At 49.1% G+C, this 24,704-nt stretch overlaps 1 protein-coding gene across 3 annotated transcripts in view; it reads left to right on the top strand.

Annotated features, from left to right (window-relative positions):
* Positions 1–24,704, top strand: part of KDM5B (lysine demethylase 5B) — a 1,291,824-nt gene that overhangs the window by 280,219 nt on the left and 986,901 nt on the right. For 2 of the 3 annotated variants that reach the window (XM_069633695.1, XM_069633694.1), the window contains exon 5: positions 6,881–6,937. The exons of the other annotated variant lie outside the window; for it this stretch is intronic. In XM_069633695.1, coding sequence (XP_069489796.1) covers positions 6,881–6,937 — 57 coding nt within the window. The remainder of the gene's footprint in view (positions 1–6,880; positions 6,938–24,704) is intronic. 3 annotated transcript variants of the gene reach the window in all.

Consider the following 24,704-nt stretch of genomic DNA (forward strand, 5'->3'; position numbering starts at 1 on the left):
GCAAAACGGGCAGTTCCAGCTGCGTTATATGGGGCAGAATTGTGGGGTTATGCCAACTTGGTCAAAATTTCTCTGCACTGAACTAAAATTCTTAAAGAAATTAGTTTCATTGCCTGAAGAGTACTCAATCTGCGCTGTTACTCTAGTTAGAAGTGACTCCAGTGGCCACTAAAGCATCTAAGCCCTGTACTGTTCTGGTTAAAACCGTGTAACCAAGAAGGGTTAGAGAAACATTGATGCATTAAACTAGTGTGCCGGTCCAGAAACTGTGCTGGGAAGCCTACCGGCATCGTTGTTTCTAGACGGGACACTACCGGTGTGCCTGCCTGCGCCGCTGTGCCCTACAGTGCTGACCTGGTGCTTCCGTGGTCCCCATTCCCATTAGTTCCATATTTTTTCAGGTCCGGCGGCAACCCGCCGGTATCACTGGCAGGGTTATCGCCAGACCCATAATGAGGCCCATTGTCTTTAAATGGAGAGAAATCTGTAGAAGGGGTTCCGTCGTGTAAAAAAAGACCCTTTCAGAAATTGGGGGTAGTCATTTATGGGAAAACCCCAAATACCAGCTGCTGGGAACTAGGAAAGTGCAACGGGTCTTGGTGGCCCAAAGGGTGAAGAATTGCTTGGTTATGGATGCCCTTAAACTGGGCTCTGACTACCTTGAAGTGATGACCCAAGGTAGAAAACCATGGCAAGATTTTATCTCCCCCCGATTATGAAAGATCCCTATACATGAGTGAGGTTGGGGACCCTGCCACTGGCTGCTTTCTCTTGTAACTGGAAAGAGACAACTACTGATAAATGCCAGTACTCTTGCGTCCCGTCCCCTTTCCTCCATACTGCATTGGCATCCCTTCCAAGGGACGGGAGACGGAACCTTTTTCACCAGAAAAAACCTTCCCCTTTAAATTAAGCGTGCAGGGGTGCAGCCCTGGGAGCATGCGCTGCCCTGACTCCACCCTCCGGCGCCACCCCTCAGTCCCCTGTTGACTGGAACAGGCCGAATTTACCAGCGCTCCTGGGTTTTGCTTCAGCCATATAATTCCATGTGCGGATACTTCTTCTCTTCTGTCTTTTTATCATTCAGGTACTCTGTCCTCAGGCGTCGTGCTCCTCCCCAGCGCATGTCGACATCTACAGGGTTCAGCAGGTGTCCATCCTGCGACGGGCTCTTTCCAACTAAAAACCCCCACGTCTTCTGCCTACGTTGCCTTGGCACAGACCACGACTGGCAAGCTTGTACTGCGTGCAACGCGCTATCCTCAAGGACTCTGAAGAACAGATTAGCCCGTTGGAGGTAGCGCTTCCAGAGATCGCCTCCAGAGGACCTAAAGGACTTTGTCTATCATCGATCCAACCCCAAGGTAGGGCTGCTCTTTTCCAGCGCACCCTGCAAGGGAGACTACTTTTCAAGGACTCGCCCGCATTGGGAGGGACGCTCAGGTCCTCTTACCAGCACACAAGGCTATATCATCTACCGGCCTGCAGGCCGAGGGATCAGTTATTCCTCCCAGTGAGTGTTGAGGGACCAGAAGGTTCTTTTACCAGGACGTTACCCAAGGGGCCATGTCTTAATACCGGCAACATGTTTGAGTGGGCGGCTTTACGCAGTCCTACTGGCAGATCCGCCGAGGGCGAAACGCCTACCAGGCCTCGGCCTGAGGAACAGGGTAGGCCTCTTGATCCACACCAAGAGTCCTGGATGCGGCTGGGCCCAGTGAGCCAAGCAACACAACGCAGGCATGTGAAAGGCAGCTCTACAAAATGGCCGCCATGCCAGACATTTCTGACATCCGCCCGATGACGGGGAGCAGGTGGAGGAACGTGTGTCAAGGTAGGACTTGTGAACCAGGTACATGAACTAGAGCCTACCCTTACTTTGCGCAAGGCAGGTTTCTGCTGTGTCCGTATTGGCAGGGTACGCAACTGCTCCAGCAGCCGCCCCCTACCCCGTCAGTATTGCCTACCACCCCTCTGGCCTGTGAGGACGGATTCTCTGATGGGTTCCTCGGGCTCATGAAATGTCCTCAGATGGGGGTCATCCTCAGGGACGCCATCAGGGATGTGCTGCCGCCAATGGCTCCAGCGCAGCAGGCCCCAGTACAGACGCACCTGGCCCCTGATCTGCCTCTGCCACCCGCTCCGGCCCCCCAACCGATAGTGCAGATGGTTCTGTGCCAGCCTCCAGGCTCCACACCCCAGCCTTCGGCACCCAGCAACCCTCCCCCAGTGCCGGACCAACCGGACCCTCAGGTGGACACATATGAAAAGTACCCTGACACACATCAGCCAAGGCCTTCCATGAACATCTTGTAGGTCTGGCAGAGTATTTGGGCCTTCCTCAATCCGAGGTTGAACAACATCAGAAGGGGTCCTCACCGAAGTCCTGATGCGACGGCCAGCAGAGAGGACGGAGATCCCGATGCAGAAGGGCTTAGTCGCCTTGGCCAAAAAGGGCTGGCTCAAGCACCACTCGGTTCAGCCGGTCAATCGAGGCCAAGTACAGGCAGATGGAGGGTAATACTCTTATCGGCCCACCCTCCCCCGCACTCTTCGGTGATCTCTGCGGCATCACTATCCTCCAAGCCTCAGTCCTACAGCATCTTCCTCTGCGGCGCTGCTATGCAAGGAGAAGATCTTGGAGGCATACGGTAAGAAGCTGTATTCCAACACATCCCTGCATCTTTGTCAAGCCAACGCGGATGCCATGCTGTCAACCAGAGGCTTTGGCAGGAAATTGCTGATTTCCTCATAGAGCTTCTGATGCAGAGCCAATCGCAGGTCAAGGCAGGACTGGCAGAGGCCATGATGGTGGCACAAGACAGAGTCCACCGTTGCCTACATTGACAGCCCTGGCCCGGGCCATCTGCATTGCCACAGACATGTGAACAGCTTGGCTCCATGCTACTAAATTCAACCCGGATGTCCAGGAACGCATATTAGACCTTCCGTTCGAAGGGGGTGACCTCTTCCACTCCACCACAGACGAGGAGCTGGACAAAAAGAAACAGCTCACAAACGGCCAAGTCGTTATCCATACTTACAAAGACCATGCCCAAAACATACACCCAGTTACAGTAGCGCTTGTATAAGGGGTGTACATACGGAGTGTTTCGCGGCTTCCAAGAACGTAGGTCCAGACAGCCTGACCATTCGCCGACCCAACATCGGCGCGAACAACAAAAAGGGGGCCAGGGGGAGGGCAACAAGGGCTTTTTCCAGTCCTCCTCCTCCTCCTCCTCCTCCGAAACAGCCTCAGAGGGTGAGAAGGCATGACACGCCCCTCTGGGTACACGTGTCTCCAGTGGGGGGGCAGGCTTGCTCTCTATGCACAGTTCTGGTGCCAGAATTTTGCAGACCTCTGGATCCTCTTGGTAGTATCCATGGGGTACCGCCTACCCATGCCAGCCTCTACTCCCTCTCCCCCTCCAGTCCCACAGGTTGGGACAGCAACTCTTTTGGCAGAGATCCGGTCGCTAGTCGAGAGCCAGACAGTGGAGGAAGGCCCAGCCTTCCAGCAAGGCTTGGGCTGCTACTCCTGGATTTTTGCCATTCAGAAAAAGAACCAGGCGGGCCCGAGTTGTACTGGACCTTTCCACCCTCACCCTCTCCCTACCTGTACAAAAATTCAAGATGGTTATGCCGGCTTTAATAGTAGGGGAGACTGGATGTGCTCCCTGGATATGAAGGACGTGTACTTGCACGTCCGGATTTGGCAGCCTCATCGATCTTATCTACGATGCAGGATCGTTGGCTACCATTTCCAATACAAGGTGCTTCACTTTGGGCTAACTCGGCCCCCAGGGTCTTTACCAGGCTTATGAATACAGTGGGTCTCATGGCAGCAGTCCTGTTGGCCGTCCCCCCACACGAGACTCAGGATGAGGAGGCTACAGCTGCACTTCGCAGCCTCTTGGAACCAGGAGCGGGGTTGTCAGTCAGATGATCAGCGTTCCTCCATCACTTCACGTGGTGGTCCAGGGATTGCAACCTTTGGTTGGGCAAGCCTTTCCAGCAACCTACCCCACAAATCACCATCACCAGACTCCTCTCTCGAAAGTTGGTGGGGGGGCACCCTGGACAACCACTGTGTCCATGGCACCTGGACCCGGCAGGAGCAACACATCAATTGGCTGGAACTGAAGGATATCTGGCTGGCGTTCAGAGCCTTCCTTCCGGTTCTCAAGGTCGTCCTCATTCAGACAACTCGACGAGCATGTTGTATGTCTACAAGCAGGGAGGTCACATTACTATCCCCCCCCCCCCCCACTGTGCATGCTCGCAGTCTGAATGTGGGCTTGGGCCCTGGAGAACATTTACCTCACGGCTGTCCACCTACCGGGGGAATCTAACCTGGAGGCAGACGGGCTCAGCAGATTGGGGGCGGACAACTACGAGTGACAGTTGCACGACCTAGTACTGCAGGAAATCTTCAACAAATGGGGACACCCCCAGGTGGACCTCTTTGCCTCATGGGACAACAGGAAATGCTGTTCGCTTCCTGGCAGGGTCAGGGACCTGGCTCCCTGGGCGATGCATTCCAGATTCAGTGGGACGTAATGACAGCATACGCCTTCCCACCCACTCCACTGATACACAGGGTGATATGCAAGATCAAGGAATCTCGCCACCTCAGCATCCTTCAAATAGCACCGTGGTGGCCGGCCAGGCCATGGTTCTCGGTGCTGCTCAGCCTCTCGGAGAGGCCCCCCATACACCTCCCGATGGGTCCAGCACATCTTCTGGCGCAGCAAGGGGCAGGGTCATCCTCCCTGTGCAACAAACTAGCCCTCAGTGTGGTTCCTGAACAGGTAACCCTAGGCCACCTCAGCCTCTCCCATGCTAATCTACAGATCATACAGGGTGCCAGGAGCAAGTCTACCAGGGCCCAGCAAGTGGACCAGGTTCTACTCCAAGGGTACGTGCTCCTTCTCCGCCCTCCTCGCCCACTCTGGCGTGCAAGTGGACACTTGCCGCACTTATGTGACAGCCATTGGGGTTTACAGAAACTCAGGAGATCTTTTCCACTTCCAACCCAATTGTCTGGAAACATTTGACTGGACTCACCAGGCTCTACCCGCCCATAAAGAGGCCTCACCACGTGTGGGACCTCAACATAGTTCTGGGTGCCCTGGCGCACAAACCAGTTGAACCAATGGCAACCGCACACATCAGGCTTGTCACCATTAAGAGAGCCTTTCTAGTAGGCTTCACCTCGGCTCAGAGAGTTGGGGAAATCCAGGCGCTGGTCGCCTCAGAGCCATATACTACGTTCCACAGGGATAAAGTAGTTCTGCGGGGACACCCTGCATTTTTGCCCAATGTACCGTCTGCATTCCATCTGAAAGAAGAAATTGTGCTACCTACGTTTTTTTGCCAAGCCCAAAGACAAGGCACAGAGTTCTGCACTGCCTTGATGTCTGCCGTGCCCTGAAATTCTACTTGGACAGGACCAAGGGCGTCCGCACGTCGGATGCACTTTGTCACCTTTGGCGGCTCAAGACCAGGGTATTGGGCATCTAAGGCCTCCATAGCCCGTTGGATGGTTTCGGTCATCAAAGAAGCTTACGAGGGACAGCATAAGCCACTTCTGGCCAACATGCACGCCCACGCGGTCAGAGCCGAGGCAACGGCCATCGCTTTCCAGCGGCATGTCCCCTGGCAAGTCATAAGCAGGGCGGTCACATGGGCCACCCCTTTGTCTTTCTGCAAGCACTACTGTTTGGATGCCGGTTCTAGATCAGATGCGGCTTTCGGACAGGCGGTTCTTGGAAACCGGTTTGCTTAAGGAGGGACTCCTCTCCATCCTGGGGCTACACTAAGATATAATCGCCCATGCAGTATGGAGGAAAGGGGACGGGACGTAAGCGTTATTATAAATTACTCACCGTAGTGACTAACGTACTTAGTCCTAAGTCACTGTTCCTCCATACGTCACACCAACCCACCCCCTAATAAAACTGGTGTCATTAGGCAATGTTAATCTATTGCCGACTTGTCTATGGGGACTGAGGTGTGGCGCCGGAGGGCGGAGTCAGGGCAGCGCATGCTCCCAGGGCTGCACCCCCCACGTGCCTCTAAATTTAAAGGGGAGGTTTTTTTCTGGTGAAAGGTTCTGTCTTCCTTCCCTTGGAAGGGACCACCATGCAGTATGGAGGAAGGACTAAGAATACGTTAGTCACTATGGTGAATCATTTATAATTTCTACACTGCAGTTACGCTGCCCTTCGCACAACCGCACACGGGCGAAATCTATAACCTTTCACACTAGGATCATGCTGGAACCCCTACAGCCCCCCAAAGTGGCAGGACTGCCCACTTTACTTTTTTGCATTGTAATCGTGACCTGACGATATAGCCCCAATTGCGAACAGTTTTCGTCCTTACCTCACAATACAAATGGACTTCTCACAGACAGTGTAATCTTGGATAAATCATTCAATTTTGACAGTGCAACACTGACCTCTTTCTGCAGTACTCGCTCCTGACAGTGACAGGAATTTGGGTCTTGTGGAATCCTAGACTAAACCTTCACCTTTCAGCTGTATAAGAAAGTACCCGTTTTAAAGACCATCCAGAGAATGCACCTGGTTCTAAGCTGCCAATTACTAATCCATATGCACATCTGCTGACATGCGACCAGATCGGATTTAATAAATGTGTAGGATCCCCTCATGTTGTATTTTTCAAAGCCTTTAACCACTAATATGGTCCCAGTTTAACAGGAAGAGATTTATATGTGGATTAACCTGTAACCAATGTAATAACCTTTAAGTCTATTTTAGAAACTGTAAGCCACCCTGTTATTTGGCTGCTTGTGACCTCTCTGTGAGGTCACCCATTTTTTTTTTATATAACTATAAGCTCTTTCTCACATTAGGCACCTGAAACGTATTCCAAACTGATGTGTCAATTGGATCCTGCCGCTCTGCAACAGGTAGGTCTCCTTACTCTAAATGTTTTGGCTTGGTGTGGTGGGTCCTGGGAAAGTGGAATAATAATGCCCCTTTAACATTGGACTGTATTGTGTTTAATTCAGACTCTCATCTGAACTCTTAAGGTACGCTTTCAAAGAAGTTTCTTCAGCCGTACTCTTAACCACTTTTGCTGCCTTTTGTGCTTAAACGTGACATCCGTTACTATGTAGGAGCTGCATATATTCTGTCGCTGTTTCAGGAGTTATGCACCCAGTGTTTCTGGCGCCCCATCGGCTTCCTTCGTTGCGTTTTCTGGGCCCGAGTTTTAAAGGATGTTGGCACCCGTTTCAGAACGTTTAGCAGTAAAGCCAATCGGATGGTGAAATTCCATGTTCTATTCTGATGCCTCGTATTTTGCCCTTACGGAGGCTTGCCGCCCCAAACATTGTGTCTCCTGCATGCCCTGGCTCACCTTTCTCATTGCTGATGCTTCTGCCCTTCTCTATCGCACCCTGTTCGTACTGTGTCCTCACCGCTGCCTCCTTACACTGCTCCCTCCTTAGACTGCTGCAGCCCCATGTCTTTCTCTCTGTGGGGGTGTTGACACCTGTGCACACCTTTTTATCTCACTCCCCAGCACCTTGGTACCAGTGACTCCATTGTTACTTGGGCCTTCTCACGCCTTTATGCCGCATTGGTAAGGCAGCACACAGTTTTCCTCTTCCCAGGCACCCACTGTTTGGCTTCACCCCTCTAACCGATGGTCCCGATAGCCGTACTGCACACATCAAATGGCACTACCAGTTATTGGGTAAATGTTAGGAATGTTTTGTCTTTTTGCAACTTTGCCTCCATTTGTATTGTATTTGTTTATTTGTAACGCGCACCATCCGGCCCGGAGGCATCAGGGCGCAATTTAGACATGGTTACATAAGCATACAATTAAATATATTCAAAGCATTGAACAGTACAAAGTATACAAAGGCATACAGCAATATACATATTTACAGAAGGTAGATTAGCGCAGGAGTTTCACAGGGCTGGCCCGGACATCAAGGCTGGTTGGAGAGCCAGGATTTGGTTTTAGCTTTGAAGGCACTAAAGCGTTCTTCGGATCGGATGGTGAGAGGGAGGGCATTCCAAAGCTTAGAGGCTAGGACGGGGAAGCTAGATCCCCCCCCCCGCTTTTTGTAATTTGAACCTAGGGATGGTTAGGCAGTGGGTCTGAGCCGTTCTTTGTGGACGGGTGGGCGCATGTCGGGATATCCGGCTACAGAGGTATGGTGGGGCTTGGTTAGCTAGGCATTTGTGGGTGAGGCCTAAGGCTTTCAGTGAAATTCTCTGTTTGACTGGTAGCCAGTGTAAGTTAGATCTAGATTCCGAGATGTGGTGGTTTCGTGGGAAGTTTAGGGCTGCTCTGATAGCATTATTCTGGGTAATTTGCAGTTTGTTCATATTCTCTTGGCTCGTTCCAAGGTAGAGGGCGCTCGCATAGTCTATTTTGGCCATGATAAGAGTTCTGGCCAGAGTGACTGCGTTGGGGGTGGTCAGGAATGGCCTGCAAGCTGCGATGAGTTTGCAGGTGTATGCTGAAGAGGATCTGACTGCATTTGTTTGTCTGGATAAGGATAGGGTAGCGTCAAGATAGACACCTAGGGTATTGGTGTCTTTCGAGACTTGGATAGTGTTGCCATCGATGACAAATGAATGGTAGGATGGCTCAAGTTTACTAAGGCGTTGCGTAGTGCCCAAGATGAGGAGCTCAGTCTTGTCATCATTGAGGCATAACTGGTGTTGTGCCATCCAAGCTTGGATAACCAAGTAGACCTCGTTCAAGGCCTTGGTGTCAGCCAAGTAGTCACCAGTGATGGGAATGAGTATCTGGGTGTCGGCGTAGTTCGTATAGGAGACACCCAGATAGTCAAGTACATCAAAAAGTGGTTTTGTAAAGACGTTATAGAGCGTTGGAGACACACAAGAGCCCTGGGGGACGCCGCAATGAATTGGGGAAGGATCTGCAGCTGCAGATTGAGAGAAAACCCGCATAGATCTATTACACAAGAATGATTTGATCCAGGCCGTGGCTGATGGTGAGAAATGGGCGGCCGAATGAAGATGCTTACATAGGATTTGGTGACTGACCAAGTCGAAGGCCGCAGAGAGGTCAAGTAGGAGTAATAAGGCAAGTTTGCCGTTGTCCTTTAATACTTCGATTTGGGTTTTTAAGTCAAGTAGAGCTGTCTCTGTTCCGTGTTTGGGTCGGAAACCAGATTGTCTAAGGCCTAGAAGATTGTTGGCTTCCAAGTGCTCTTGGATTTGCAGGTATGCTGCACGGTCTAGGATTTTTAGCAGGAACGGGACAGTGGTGATGGGCCGGTAGTTGGTGGGTATGCTAGGGTCGAGGGAAGGTTTTTTGAGCAAGGGGATCACCCAGGCATCCTTAAGGTTGTCGGGGACAGTTCCTGTTTTGAAGGATGCGTTGATGAAGGATGTGATAAATGGGGCCAGGTCGTGGGCGGACTCCTTAATAATTGGGGAGGGGCAGGGGTCGCCCTGGCAGTTGGATGGTTTGATCGTCAGGATAATGTTTTCCACCTCCGCAATGGTGAGTGGTGAGAAGGCAAATCGTTTGCAGTTGGGGACGTCAGGAGGGAGGGCACATGCTGGGATGGGAGGGCGATTGTCCAGTTTCAGGCTAGCATGTTTGGCTGTGATTTTAGATTGAAGCATGGTGATTTTACATTCTGTGGACCCCCAAACTTTTTTTTTGCTTGTGTTTTAACACAATGCCCTGACGTTTTGCAGTGAAGAGAAGCCTTCCTTTTCACACCATTGGCTTTTTATTCACTTATGGGGAAACTGACTAGTCTTTCAGACTTTCAGTACTGGCAAACGGTTTCTCTTGGTCTTTTGATTTGATCTGTTGGGGCAAATTGCATGTTGCACTTGCAGTGGGGATACTTTTGCATCACCATAGACTAAACCCGAAGGGAATTTTGGTTACTTGCAGATGTGCCCAAGGACAAGCTGGTGGCAGCAGTAACTTTTTTTTTTCCTGTTGTAAAAAATAAAAATATTGCTTTACCACGTTTGTCTACTGTCGCTAGTGTCCTAGCATGGTCTTCCTACAGGGTTTTTCGTTTGTTCCTTGGCCATCTTGTCTTTTTGCTTTATTTCTTCCTGCCTTGCCAAGTCAGGAAACTTTTTTTATGGTCATGCATTTGCCTGGGAAAGCCGTGCTTGTTGAAGGCTAGTGCAGGCCGTGTGAGTTGCAAGCCAGGAAGTGGGCTGGGACTGGTTGGTCCCAATCCACAAATTGGTTTCTGTATGTCTGGAGTGTGTATGAATTTCACCAACAGTGGTCTCGGATTGGACCACTGCAGGGGCATGTGTGAGGGGCAGATGCATGCCCTTAAAAGGAAATTGCTGCCCTGGGAAGGCAGAAAGAAGGCCAAAGCACAAGCAAACCTTGTGGCACAGCAACGTTATGGCGCTAGTCACAGTTCGTAGCCAAATGCAGTAAATGCGAGAGAGCTAACTGTTAGGGAGATTTCTAAAGTCCACCTGTGATAAGACTTTATAAAACTCTCCCCTTGGAAGGAAATTAAAACCACTGCTAAGAATTCAGTTAAAGGAATAACCTGATGAAAAGCATCAAAAATAGCAGGTAAGCACTTTTTAAGACTTGTAATACTGAGGCTCACAGGCTTTAGCAGTCCATCCCTATCTAGGTATGAGTTCTTAAAAGTCAGATTGGAGGGCAAAGCAGGTAAGGTACAGTTGCAGGAAAGTCCCAGAGGTGGCTTCTTGTACAAGTATTTAGCAAGCTTTTGTTGATTAAAAAGGGTTAAGGGACTTCAGAGAAGGCTTCCTGAATGCGCACAAGCATTAGGCCTGGGTGAACATGAATGGGCGAACAACCAAACACTGGGATCGGCACCCTAGCTACAAAGCAGCGCCATGACAACTAATGGCAAGTATTGAGGGTCCCACAGTACCTTAGGAGTGATGGAGTTTGACGCCTTCACGATCCAGCAGTTGTAGACCTAGTCATCTGTTCCTTGGTCGTGGTGACGAAATTAGGGTCTCTTGAAGGGATGTTTGCAGCAGTAGTCGAGAGGGGACTCCCAGCAAAGCATTATTATTGCTACTATGCAGATCACTGGGTTCAGCACTTTTTTATAGACCCCAATGAAGATCTGTTACTACCCATATTCAGGCTTGCTCAGTCCTGCTTTCTGTTGAAGGGACTTTGGGGGGGGGTTCTTGCCTCTGGAGGGCTGGAAGGAGTCCAAAGTTTCAGGAGTATTAATTTGTGGCAAGATGATGCACCGCAAAGTGCTTGCAGGTTCCAGGGTTTTGGCGGTTTGCAGCCCAGTAAGGTAACATGACCAGGGATGGCCCAAATCGAAGGTAGTCTTGGTCCAAGGGAGGAAGCCGTCCTCTTGGGAGCTTTCCTGTTGATTTGGAAACTTGGTCAGGTCAGCAGCTGTCTCTTGAGTAGACTTCTCTGATCATAGGCCTCTCAGGATCCTCACCTTTTATCCAGGAACCCAGCCAATCGACAGTCGAGTAACATTCAGACTTTGGGGGGGTCTGTCCTTTCAGGATCCTCCCCTGCTTCGTGTCCTCGGACACACTGGCGCCAAACTCAGACAAAACACAAGGGGACCTCCCCCACCCTGCACGGCAGAAGAATCAAGAAAGGACAAGCCATCTTAAATTGGCAAAAAGACGGCCACCATTTTGGGTCAATTATGACCACCCGTGCAGTACTGTGGCTGTGAACACAGTCCAGGTAGGAAAAGTACACATCCGTAGCGTGTATGTACCGCCACCAGTCATTCAGATGAGCTTGTCACTGTAACCAAAACATTACAGGAGCAGTGACAAAGGGGATGCAGTGTAACCCCTCGGCACTCCACATAAGGTGGGAGTGCGGATCTCACAAAAGAAAAGGTAAGAAGGGTAAAAACGACCTATCCTTGGGTACATTTGCTCTTGCAAGGAAAATAAAAGAATAAAGAGCCCAAAAGTCTCCCAGCAAACACTGCACAAAGAGTGCTGTGTGTTGCAACAGTTTTACAGATGCCTTAAGAGAAGATGGAGGAAAGCATGACTCGATAAAGTAAATAAATACGGGTTCCCATGGTCTGATCAAGACAATGAGTGGGGGGAAAAAGGGTCCCATTCATTCGGAACAGTCAAAAATCCCAGGAGTCGAGCAAAAAGTTCTGGGGGCTCTCCCAGGTGGAGATGATTTGATTTTGATTCTTTGGTTTTGGCGTTTCTCCCACTGCTTGGGGGTCCCATGTCTGGGTGGTTCACCATTCTATGCTGTTATGTTTTTGGTTTCTTTTCCATCCAGTGCTGTGTCTCAAACTTAGGCATTTCTCCCACTGCTCATTTGTCGCAAGTCTGGATTATTGGCCATTTGACACTGTCTCCTATTTAGGCACGCGTTCATTTGCTGCTTTATCTCAGACTTGTGCGTTTCTGCTGTTGGCCTAGTATCTGGGTTCTGGGAGTGTCGGGGGTGAGGGGGGTTTCTCCACTTGCTCCTGTCCCTAACACTTGAGCATCTCTCCCACTGCTAAAGTTCTCAAATCTATGGAGTCCTCAGTTTGTGAGACCAGCCAATCGCTTTCTACATGAACTCTATTCGCGTGTAAGGTGCCGCAGGCACGGCTCCCACCCATGCAGGTCTAGCTGCATGGATAACCATCCACACTGAAACCCCTGACATTCCTCGACATCTGCGCCATTAGTATGAATTAGGACTGATTTTCTATACTTTGGCCTTGTAGGCATATGGATAGGCCAACCTAGTATAGTGACGCAAACTACTCTGGGAACTGTTGCCAAACCCGTTCGCGGTAGCAAGGCGAGTGGTCTAGGTTAAGTTAAGAGGTGATGAGCTGTAAGGTGTCCTCAGTGAGCCCACATGGTGAAAAGTCAGGGAACATGCTTAAGACAATCGGTTATAAAAATACAATTTATGGCCATATTACACAGAGAAAAATGACTTCTAGCATAATCACACAATCTTAAATAATATGCATATATGTAATCATTGGAGTAGGGCAAAAACATTTAAAACCTATAACCCCTATATACACGTTTCAAAGCGCTTCAAGGCAAGGGAAAATACAATGACATTCTTACAAGGGCTTGAGACATTAAGAATGTGAAAATAACTATTGTATTAGGCCTGACAACATTTCAGATAGTGCAAGAGCTTTTGCTAATAAGGAGGGGTGGGAGCGGGAGGAAGGTGAGGAACAAAACAAGCGACTATCCTACTAGGCCTGACATTTCTGGTAGTGGTGGAGATTGACAAAAGGTTAGGGAGAGGGAGGGAGGGAGGAAGGAGAGGAACAAAAACAAGTTTCAAATGGAATGTGTCCTCCCATGTATTCCTTATCTTCGATATTTCCCAATATCTAGCTTGCTGCCTCGGAAGTTTGGTGCTGTGCATCGATGCCTGGTCGAGTTGATGCCCCTCGGAGGCCTTCGTTTTGACGTTTACGTCACCGCAGGTATAAGCACGTGCAGCGCCCGATTTCCGTTTTTCCGCGCTTCACAGGTTCGGTATGTAACGCCTAGTTCCTAGTCGGAAATCTTCGAGTTTCCGACACAATATGGCTTCATCGGCATCGTCCGCTCCTTGGTCCGGATTTAAGAAGTGCAGGGACTGCGGTGCTCAAATGTCAGTGATGGGCCCACACTGGATCTGCCTGTGGTGTTTAGGGTCAAACCATCTGTGTTGGGAGTGTGAGGACTGCCTGTCTGATGGCCAAGACCTTGAGAGAGCGCAGAGGGTAGTTGGAGAGGTAAGCCTCAAAGCCCCTTCGACCCCTTCTAAGCGTAAATCGTCAGATGAGTCCAGGCCAGCGTCTCCTCATAAGATGTCTAAATGATCATGTTTGAAAAGTGGTTCGCATCATTCCTTGTATTCGAGGCATGGCAAAAAGAGGCGCCATTGGTCGCCGTCCACTTTGTCATCTAGTTCACTCGAACGGGTCGTTTGCCCTTCGAAACCTAGTACCCTGGCTCAGTGGGAGTAGTTTAGGCTCCGTATGATAGTGTTAGAGAACGCGGCTTTGCTCCCTCGGCAACACCTTGAGGCGATGCTCCAGTCAAAAGACCTCAGAAGCACAAGAGCCGTGTGTCTTCGGAACCGGCTGTCAAACCTCCCCGAGAGCGATCTCATCCCTTGAGTCCAGAGAAAGCCCCCATAAAACATAAAAAATTGACGTCGAAGAAAATCTTAACATGATGTCCGAAGAGTGCGTCTTCGCTGTTGGAGCCGGTACCAATGGAGAAGCCATCAACGCCTCGAGTTTTGACCTCCTTGGCGCGCCGCATGTGTCAATCCCTTCGACAAATTTGTTGAAAACCTTGCCGATAACTAGGAAGTCATCGCCTCATTGATTCCATCTTCTGCACTTGTGTCGAGGTCGTCAACATCGATTTCAGCTCCTGTGATGACATCCATAACACCTACTTCATTGGAAAAAACATATACACCCCAACCACGTACAGAGCACTTTAAAACACAATCTTCCATTTATGAAGACGCAGAGGCGTCCACTGAGTAAGAAAGAGCCTTTTGGTTACAATATGGTACACCATCTGTACCGGATGAACTTGTATCTGAAGAATCTCGCATCAAGAATTTACAAGGTTGTCTCCATGAAGCAAGTGGTATTGCTGCTCCTCCTGAAGTGGATTTTGGAAAGGCAGATTCGGGGGACCATGCTGAAGTAATGTACGGACAGCTCATGAGTCCTGGAGTACATGGGATGGTCCAGACCCATGCCTGTTTTTGAACAGGAAGAGTTAACAGATATATTAGACAAAGGACCACAGGAGGACCCAATTGTCCCTTTCCATCAGGCTTTTCAATTGAGAAACATCTGACGTTGTCCCAGCCGTAAATAAAAAATAAATAAAATAAAACCGCCAATTTCAGAGCTTTTAGTTCTGACCCCTCTGTACCTTTCAAAGCATCCTACACCAGAAAGCCTGGTAGTGCAGGCAGCTACTTCGTCGGGTAGACAAAAATGCCTATCCCACTATACCGCAGGATAGGGATGATAAACACTGACGCCATGGCCAAGAAGGTTTTCTCGGCCGGCAGTATGGCTTTAAAATCTGTCAATGCCACGTGCACGCTAGTGAGATTTACCCACATCCTTTGGGAATGCATTTCTATGGCGGCTGACCATATCCCCGAAGGGGAGGACACAACTGTTTCCTTCTCATTGTCAAGGATGGGAAAGACGCTATGTGCAAATCCCTCCAGACTGGTCTCGACTCTGTTGACGGCATCAGCAGAACTATGGTGGCTAGTACAGTGATCCACAAACACGTAAATCTGCGGAAGTCAGATTTTGCCCCAGATGTACAATCCAGACTTCTCAACCTGCCCTTTGACGGCACACATCTATTTGGAAATAAAGCTGATGAGAGTTTGGAGAAGCTGCAAACTTCCCAAGCGGGGCCGAATCCCTTGGAGCTGCAATAAGGCAAACTCCAAACCGCCCCACAGGTGCACCATGGAGGGGTAGGTCCTTTTGCTAGTCCGCATTCGGAAAAGGGCAGAGCACAGCCAGCTCAAAGAGGACATAAGGTTCCCCTCGTGGTGGATGGGGGAGAGGTACTGATACCGCAACAGCAGCGACTGCTTTACCTTCAGCCACAGCCCTAAAACCTCTGAGGTCTTTCGAACACAAGACTGCAGTAGGAGGCAGGTTGTCACAACATCTGACAGAACGGTAGGATATTACTTCAGATGCTTGGGCATTGGAAACAATTGCCCAAGGTTACTGCCTACCTTTCCTGCAAAAACCTGTCATCCACTGGGTAACAACTCTTTGAAAGTTCCAGATCTGCTCCTTATGCAGGAGATATTTGACCTGCTAGAGAAAGGTGTGATAGAACCAGTACCTGTAGCCGGAGGGTGTCCGGTTAAAGGTGCGATTACAAAAGGTTTAAATGCAATAGGTTCGGGTACATAGGACGGAAAACAAAAGGTCTGATTTGATTTTTTTATTATATATTTAATTTTGGGTTTCCGTATAGGTAAAAGTGGATTTTACCACAAAAATGTGGGTTGGGGGTGGGGGGGACCACCCCAAAAAAAAGAAATACTAAAAAAAAAAGATTCGAACCTTTTTGTTTTCAGTCCTTTTGGTTTCAAACCTATTGTATTTCGAAACTTTTCATTCGCACCTGTAACCGTTGCGGAGAGGAACAAGGGTTTGTACTCCCCATATTTTCTAATCCCGAAGGACTGAGGATTGAGACCCATTTTGGACTCAAGATACTTGAACAAGTTCCTCAGGAAGGACAACTTCAAGATGGTAACCCTTTATCGGATCCTTCAGGCCCTCCAGTTTCAGGTTTGGATGGCATCATTAGACCTACAGGATTCTTACTTTCATGTGCCAAGACATCAGAAGCACAGACCGTAACTGAGGTTAGCTGTTGACTGTTCTCATTATCCGTTTTGGCTTCTGCCATTTGGGCTGACCTCCGCCCGAGGGTTTTCACCAAGCTAATGGTGGTTGTGGCAGCAAGTATCAGGAGATGGGGTATTCACATCTACCCCTACCTGGACGATTGGCTGATCAGGGCCAGTTCCCCAGAACAGGCCTTGAAACATCTCACCTACACCTGTCACTCCTTCATCTTCAAGAGGTCCCACATGGTACCCATCACAAATACTCCAATTCATCGGAGAAGTCATGGATGCATCCTTGGGAAAAGCCTCACCACCAGAGTGGAGGGCTAAAGACATTCTGCAGATGGTGATGAAATTTCAGAATGCCCAACTGTTAGGGAGAATTCTCTGTTTAGGCTGAATTTCCTAACCCAGGGAGTCCCCCAGCAGCTTTGCTGGATTTTGTGGGGTTTATGTTTTTCTCCTGCCAAGAGTGAGTCTCTTTTACCCTCACTCTTGCACATGATTTGAGTGTGTTCCTTTGACTCTAGATGTGTTAAATGGGCTATGGGTTCTTTTACTCCATAGGGCTTCATGTGTTTTTGTGGTGATACACTTCACCCTCAGTGCAGTAACACAGGGGTGTCATAGTGACACCCCACCATAGACTCCATACCCTGGGACTGACTACTGTCTCCCAGGGCATGTAAAGTCACCATTGACTTTACTAGTCTTGAATTTTGAACAGAACCAGTACAAACCATCATTGTGGACGTACTGGCCGGGGCAATTTGATTTCCCCGCGGTCTGTTAGTCGAGGGGGCACGTCTCCGTCCCCCCTGATCGAGTTTTGGCTGGTGGCAGTGGATACTACTTTTTATATTCAACCACAAATATTTCTCTATGGGATTTTCCCATTGTTCGAGGCTACTATCTTTACGATAGCCTCGAACATACCGCCGGTTTATTTATTATTAATTCTCCGGTTGGTATTTTTTGCCAAAACTCGGTTCTAAAATGGCGTTTGTGTTCTCTTCTGTGACTCCAACCCAAGCCAAGCCCTTTGTTCCACTATTTTGGCGGGCTTCACCACAGAAGCCTCCAAAGTGGTGCCACTCTGTCTGGGGTACTTAGGAGGGGTGGAGGGGGATTTAGGCACCATGGACTGAGTTGCCTAGGCAACGCCAAGTCGCACTCCATCCTGATTGGCCCAAGTGGTGAGCCGGCCGGCTCACCACTTAGCATGTTTGAGTGACAGCTAGGCTGAGTGAATGGGGGGTTTCTGCATAAAAGCAGGGCTTTGGGGACTGGAACTTCAGAAGTCGCCACAGGACCTAAGAATCCAACGAGGGAGAAGCTGAGCCGACCTGCTACAACGACACCACCGGTGGAGCCCTGCTGAACCGTCTCACCACTTTTCCCAACAACAGAGGAGATCTCCCGCCGGAGAGCCTTCTTCCTTTGACTGGTGGGGATAACCAGTTTCATCGTCTTTTCGCCTTCCCGACGCATCTCGTGGCCGCCTTGCCTGTGCCAAGCACCCCGGCAACCGGAATACCACGTTTTACCACGACCGCGAAATAAAGGGTAATACCTTTAACCGGAAAACTCTGCGGCTGGTTTCTTCCCTGGCAGTGCAACGACCTTCATCTTTCCTCCACGTTGAGATCTTCTCTTCCTCTGGACGACGCCGAGACTTGCACCCGCTGCCAGGAACTGCCACCGCTGGAGGATCCTTCCCACTTAAGGTACCGTTTTCCGCCTGGCTTCCCTTGCCACCGACTGTACGGGGTAGATTTAGCCCCCGGCTTTGGAACCTGGGTTACCCTGGGACACCCTGGCTAAACTTTTCTAAGCCTCTCAACTCTTTTCGAACTCTCTGCAAGACTTTCAAAGCCTTGTGTAACTGTGTGATCTTGGGCGCATTTGTGCTCTGCTCTCTAAGAGTGGGCCCAGCCTATGGACTTTGGCTCACCAGTGACTTTTGCTCTTCTGCCTTGCTAAAAGTGTTCCTAAATCTTAGAGTGGTGTATCTTCACATATTCTGCCTTTTCCCTCCCTTTTTCATGAACTTATTGGAGTGCCATCTATAGTTAAGCGCTCGCCTCTGTCTGGAAAGAAGTGGTGTTAACTAAGACTTGTCTGATAAGGAATAAGGGTTGTATATTTCATAATAGTAATTGTGTTTAGAGTAATTTACAATAAGAGTGCTGGAGTGTTTCAAACAGTGTTTAAATAAATAATTATATACTTTGATAGCAAAGCTCTGGTCAGTGTTTGCTTGTGCTATTGTGTCTGAGTGCCTATTGTGTATACTTTGCATACTGCCTCCCTCTTCTTGAGGGAAGTCTGACTGCTCAGCTACAGCTACCAGGTAAATCTGGGTGGTACGGACTGCTACCAAGTGGGTTTACTGCTAACACCTGTAGTCCTAAATCTTTTGCAGTGTTCCCAAAGGGAACTGCACAGGTTTCTGCCTAACACCAACATCTACCGGCCTTCGATTTTCTGAGGTTGTTCCGTCTCATGGCATCCTGCATTTTTCTGGTGCCAGAAGCTCGCCTGAGAATGAGATCTCTCCAGTGGGCTTGCAGGACCCAGTGGTCACATTTATCAGGAAGGATGTCAGATCTCCTACACATCCAAAACAGTCTCTCACTGGATCTTCAGTGGTGGGACTGTCGGGAGAACATTTTGAAAGGAGAACCTTTTTTTTGCCAACCATGGCCGGAGATATCAGTAGTGACTGACGCCTCACTCACGGGGTGGGGAGCCCATACCAACGATTTGACATCAGCGGTTGTTGGTCTCCATCAGAGTCCCAACTACATATCCACCTTTTAGAGCTTAGGGCAATCAGACTAGCGCTGAAGGCCTTCCTGCCATCTGTAAGGGGAAAGAATGTTCTGATAATGGACAACACAGTGGCCATGTACTACCTCAACAAGAGGTGGTGTAGGGTCACTACCACTGTGCCGAGAGGCAATGCAGCTCTGGTTTTGGGCAGTACAAGAAGGAATCTGGCAGTTCACCTAGCCAGAGAGAACACAGCCGCAGACGCTCTGAGCAGGCAGAACAGTCGCCCACGAGTGAGAACTAGCTCAGGAAGTCCTCCAAGAGATCTTCACCCTTAGGGGAACCCCCAAAGTGGATCTGTTCGTGACCAGTAACAGGAAGTGCAAACTGTACTGCTCAAGGGAATTTCCCCCAAGGGGAGCTTTGAGATGCGTTCATGGTGGATTGGGAATTTCCACTCCTGTACGAGTTTCCTCCAATCCCTGTGATTCCTCAGATAATCAGGAGGTTGAGAAGGTTCAAGAAACCTATGATCCTAATTGCCCCGGACTGGGCCAGGAGAACGTGGTACCCAGACATTCTGGACATGTCCACCTGCCCCCTGTTTTGTCTTCCACAAAGAGGAAGTTCTTTTGCAAGAGGATGGTCGAGTTCTCCATCCGGATATTGGGACTCTCAGCCTTCACGCATGGTTTCTGAGAGGCTGAGATACAAAGATTGCGACCTCCCGGACGACTTAATGGAGGTTTTGCTTTCGGCCAGAAGGCCAGCAACCAAATCTTTAAACTGCTGGAATCATTTCTGCAGCTGGTGCTTAATTCTTATAACCATATTTATAACAGCTTAAGTAGAGGGCAGTCATTGGCTGGGGCAGTATGACCCAGAGCTCGGTGATTGGTTTATAGGAGAAAGACAGTTTAGTTTTTTCTGTTACTGAGGATTCCCAGCCTGACTGGGAATATTCATCAACATGTGAATCCATGACAGTCCATGCTGGAGAAGGACCAGAAACACTAACATGGTGGAAAAAGAAGACTGGGGCCATTTTGATAAAATGGGCACCCATGGGTGCCTTTACCGGGGCTGTGCAAACAGCCTGATGTAAAGGTGCAACAAATAAAAAAAAAAAAAGTTCACTGCTACCAGCCATTAAAGCTAAGTTTGTCCTGGTAACGCTCTATTTAACATGAGAAAGGAGATACTCTGCATCTCGCCAGCACTCCACGTAAGGTGCGGGGTGCTGGTCTCGCCCAATAAAATGTAAAAGGTATCCTGTAGTTATCACCCGTCTTTCTCACAAGGTTAGCCAGTGAAAGTTAAAAGGGAGCCCCTAGGGCAACCCAGCAACGATGGGCACTTCTCCAAAAAGTTGTCGGAGGATAACTATTAAAAGACAATATGGAGAGTCTTAAAAATAACACCCTTAAAGAGTAAAATATTCTCTGCGTGTGGGGAAAAAAGTTCCCACTCACAGCAGTATAGGGAAAAATAATCTACCAGTCCAGCAAGAAGTTCTGGGCTTGACATAGGTCAGGAAGATGTTGAGTAAGATTCATATCCATGAAACAAGCACAATTTTTTTTGAGGGTTATTGAACCTTTTTTGGATCGACCCGCTACCCCAACCTAATTTCAGCCTGGTCTCTATCCACCTTTAAGAGCGGCTTGGCTTTCTCAGGTGTCGATGCCCCCCCCCCCCCAACCCCCATTACGGACAGTGATTGCAGTTCACTCAATAAAGAGCAGTAAAAAAAACGACCTTCACTCCTAGGTTTAGAGGGGATGGCGGGAGGGGCATTAAGAGAAGAGTAAGGCCAGAGTTGGTTCCAAGAACCAGAATTTCGTTGACCAATGTAGGACTATAAGGATGAGGGAGAAATTGCTCCATTCCTTTGATTCATCGGATGCTCTGGAATTAGGAGGTAAGGTTTACTAGATATGACTCCAAAAGACTCACAGCATCCACTTTCGAGCCTTCACCATCCACAAAGCCATAGTCCTGCACTTGCTGTTTCCCTGGGTTGCATGTGCAATCTTGCCAAAGAAACGACAGTCAACCACAAAGCCATCAGCCCATAGCAGTCTCTGGTACCACCATGTTGTGTTTTAGGCCCAAATTAATATTTTGGGGCTTCCAGGACTACATTGTGCCCACAACAACTTTTTGCTCTCCCCGCCCCTGTTTTTATGGTGGCCAGATTGACTTCTCCCAAAGTCCCCCTGCCATTATGTAGCTTTACATCTTTAAAAGGTTTATAGTATTGGGTCACCCCAAGGTGCCCAGTCCTAGGGATATTTCTTCCCTAATGGGACTGTCACCATACAATGTTTTTAGGCAGTAGATTGGTGTTAGCTATGCTCTAATTTTGTCTTCAGAGGGTGAAGGCCATTTAACCGTATTGGTAGCACAAGGCATCCTTTTGTTAGACATTGGGGTACCAATGTTTTTTCCTTTTTTAAATACTGCTCCTGGCCATTTTATTTTGTCTAGGTGACCTCAAAATGGCTGTCCTGACTAGCCCATCATGGCAGCCTGCATTATGGTCCAGACTGGTTTAGACTAGTGCAAGTCTCTGGAGAAGCCCCCTCACTCCCTGCGGGATGGCTTTGGCTAGGTGTCAGCCACAGAGACCAATCATTATGGTTGGTCATCTGAGCCTCTGCTCCAGTCCTTTGTGGTTGACTGGCTGGCCTGGCGGTATTTAGTTTCTGCCTTGCCTCCACTCTTGCTTGCTGGTTCCTGTAACTTCAAGGGAGGTCTGCCGACCTGCTAAAGGAGGATTTGCAGTGATTTCCACAGATGGCCATTTTTATTCAAAATCTTTAGCCAGTAGGGATTAGAAAACAAAAAATAGTCCATCTTGCATCCTGGCCCCTGCAAGGGGAGTGGCCCCCTTCTCATGCTGTGCCCTGTGCCTTCATTTTCCCCACTTTCTGCTGTTTTTCTGCCCCATGATGCTTTCCTTCCTTTTTTCACCTTCCAGGCCTCTACTGTACCTGGCTCTTAGATGACCTCTGCCCTACCCCTCTTTCCCTCTCCCTGCATGCCCCCCTTCTGCCGATTGGGTCCTCCTCAGAGGGAAGTTCCACTTAACAGTGTACCCCAGGGCAGGCCTTAGCCGGGCAGCCCGGCTAAGGCCCCAAGGCAAAGGGCATCTCCTGAAGAAGCAGGTCCAGACTGGTTTGCCGGTGTTCGCCTGGAAAGCGTGCCACCGTCCACCCGTCTTGGGAGGATAGCTCATGGACAATAAACTTGCCTTGGAAACGAGACGAGCCAGAGCAATACAGGTTTCGATCCCCGGGTCCGTGCATAGAAACCTCTGGGTAGTTAGCGCATTAGAACCAATTACAGCAGCGACTGACAAGGTAAGAGTTGCCTGGGTGGGGAGGGGAGTACAGCAATCACTGCATTCCAAAAGCCCTGCCACTCTCCTCACGTACATGACATAGCAACATTTTCCAGCTAGTAAATATTTCTCACTGCTGTGTACCAAGCTTTAGGTGTTTTGCATTTACTGTTGTGCCCCAATTTAGGAGTCCCCCCCCACCCCCCCGGCCAGATGAAGTTTAACCATGCGCCACACTGAGATGGAATTGTGAAGTTTAGTACGAGTCACTCTTAGATTGTGTTCGTCCAGTCAGATTGCGTCAGGTAGCAACATTTCATCTAGGCAAATGTTGTACACTTGGCAAAAGGGATTCACCCCTCCGCCCTGGTATAAGAACACTTAAAGCTACTGCCTACATTGCTATTCCCCATCTAGGCGTTTCACCTTCTTTCCAGATCTCCCAAATCTAGTTGCTACTGTATTTTACAGTCAACTGTTGTATCCCCATTTAGGCGTTTCTCCCGCTATCCAGGTGTCCCAAATACAGGTGCTACTATACTTTATGGTCCAATTTGGGCCCCCTTTTAGGCGCACCACCTACCCCCTTTTTCAAGGTGCCCCAAAACCTGCTCCCAATCCCCTGACCAGTTGGCCAAGATCAGCTAAGTCAGCTCCCCCAACCCCATCATCCCTCCAGGCCCTCTTCCACCACTCACATTTGTTCCAGGGAGATCATGAATAGCGAGACCATCCAACCACACTGGACCAAGAAAAAGAACGCTGCAGTTGAACCGTGTTCGGCAAGATTGTATGCAGTACCCTTTGGGTGCACTACAATAACCTTGACCTCCTGGCAATAGGGACCCAACCTTTGCTACAAGTCTGAACTACACAGGTTAGTAGTATGGCTGAGCAGCCAAGCTCATCTCAAGAGGGGTCAATGTGAGCAGTAAGGTTGGAACAGTTTCACAATACAGTTATCCAAATAAACACTTCTACTCAAGGTTTCTTGATAAAACAATTATTCATTTATTTCAGTGTCAGATATATAAACCTTCAGAAAGGGAGCAAAATATTTAACACTTTAATATACTTTAAAACACACATAGTTTCTATAAATCAGATGATGCCCATTGGGGATGACGCACACTTCCTACACCCTCAGGTGACTAAAATAGCTAGGACACTGGACATTGACTTCACTGGTACATTCATAGCAATACTGAGCTTGGTGTAAAGATAAACCAAAGGTTAACATATAATTCATAAACAGGTAAGTATGTTTAAGAAACTTCCAAAGCAGAGTAAATTTGGCTTTTCCTGGGGGAAAGCCAAAGCATAAAGTCAGAGGTAAAGAGTCTCTCAGGGAGCCAGGACAGCGAATGTTAATAGCACAATTTCAAGGGGAGCTGAAAATCTTTGCAGGTAAGTCTTGATCAATGATTTTAAGAAATGTTTGTAGAAAAATAGAAAACTCGAAGGGCCACAAGCCTGGAGGCTTGTGAGGTGCCAAACTTTAGCAACTCTGCAAGGTAACAAAGACTGCTCTCAACTGAGAGCAATTAAGGCTACACAACAAGAGGGAAGTTCTTAGACTTTACAATATCTCTGGTTAGAAGAAATGGTTCCAGCTGCCTTCTGTTCCTGTGCAGATCTGCAATCCTGGTGTTCCTGAGCCTCAGTTGTGGGGACAAGAGGGAGGATGTCTTGGACTCCTGCTCTACAATGGGAAGGTCCGCAGCAGCAATGGGCAAACTTCGATTCAGCGGTTCTTCGGTGTTGCAGCTCCTTGCGTCTAACAAATGGCAACACTGCAGTTCTCGGATACCACTTTAGATTTTCCTCACATCTGTGGTCCAGCACTCTGTTGTGGCTCAGGCTTTGTCAGTCCTGCATCAGCGAGGCCCAGAGGATCTTCCTGTCGCTCGGGACCGACTTAAAAGCAATGCACACAATCTGGTGTCCCCCCCCCCTCCCTGGTATTTCGGTTTCAGCAGCAGCTCAAATACAACCAGCTTTGAGAGGATGTCCAAACGGGCTTATTTTGAAGTTGATTGGTCCCACCAATTCAAAGGGAGAAGTCGTCCTTGCAGGGCTTCTCTAGTCGACGCAAATTCAGAGCTTCAGCACAGCAGCAGGGCTTCACCGGGCAAATGAACGGTCCAGGAGTTGCAGCAGGCGTCTCTTCCAAGTTCTTCTTTGGATTCCTTCGTCC

This window comes from Ambystoma mexicanum, chromosome 13 (assembly GCF_040938575.1).
Source record: "Ambystoma mexicanum isolate Mex_15411 chromosome 13, UKY_AmexF1_1, whole genome shotgun sequence".
NCBI lineage: Eukaryota > Metazoa > Chordata > Amphibia > Caudata > Ambystomatidae > Ambystoma > Ambystoma mexicanum.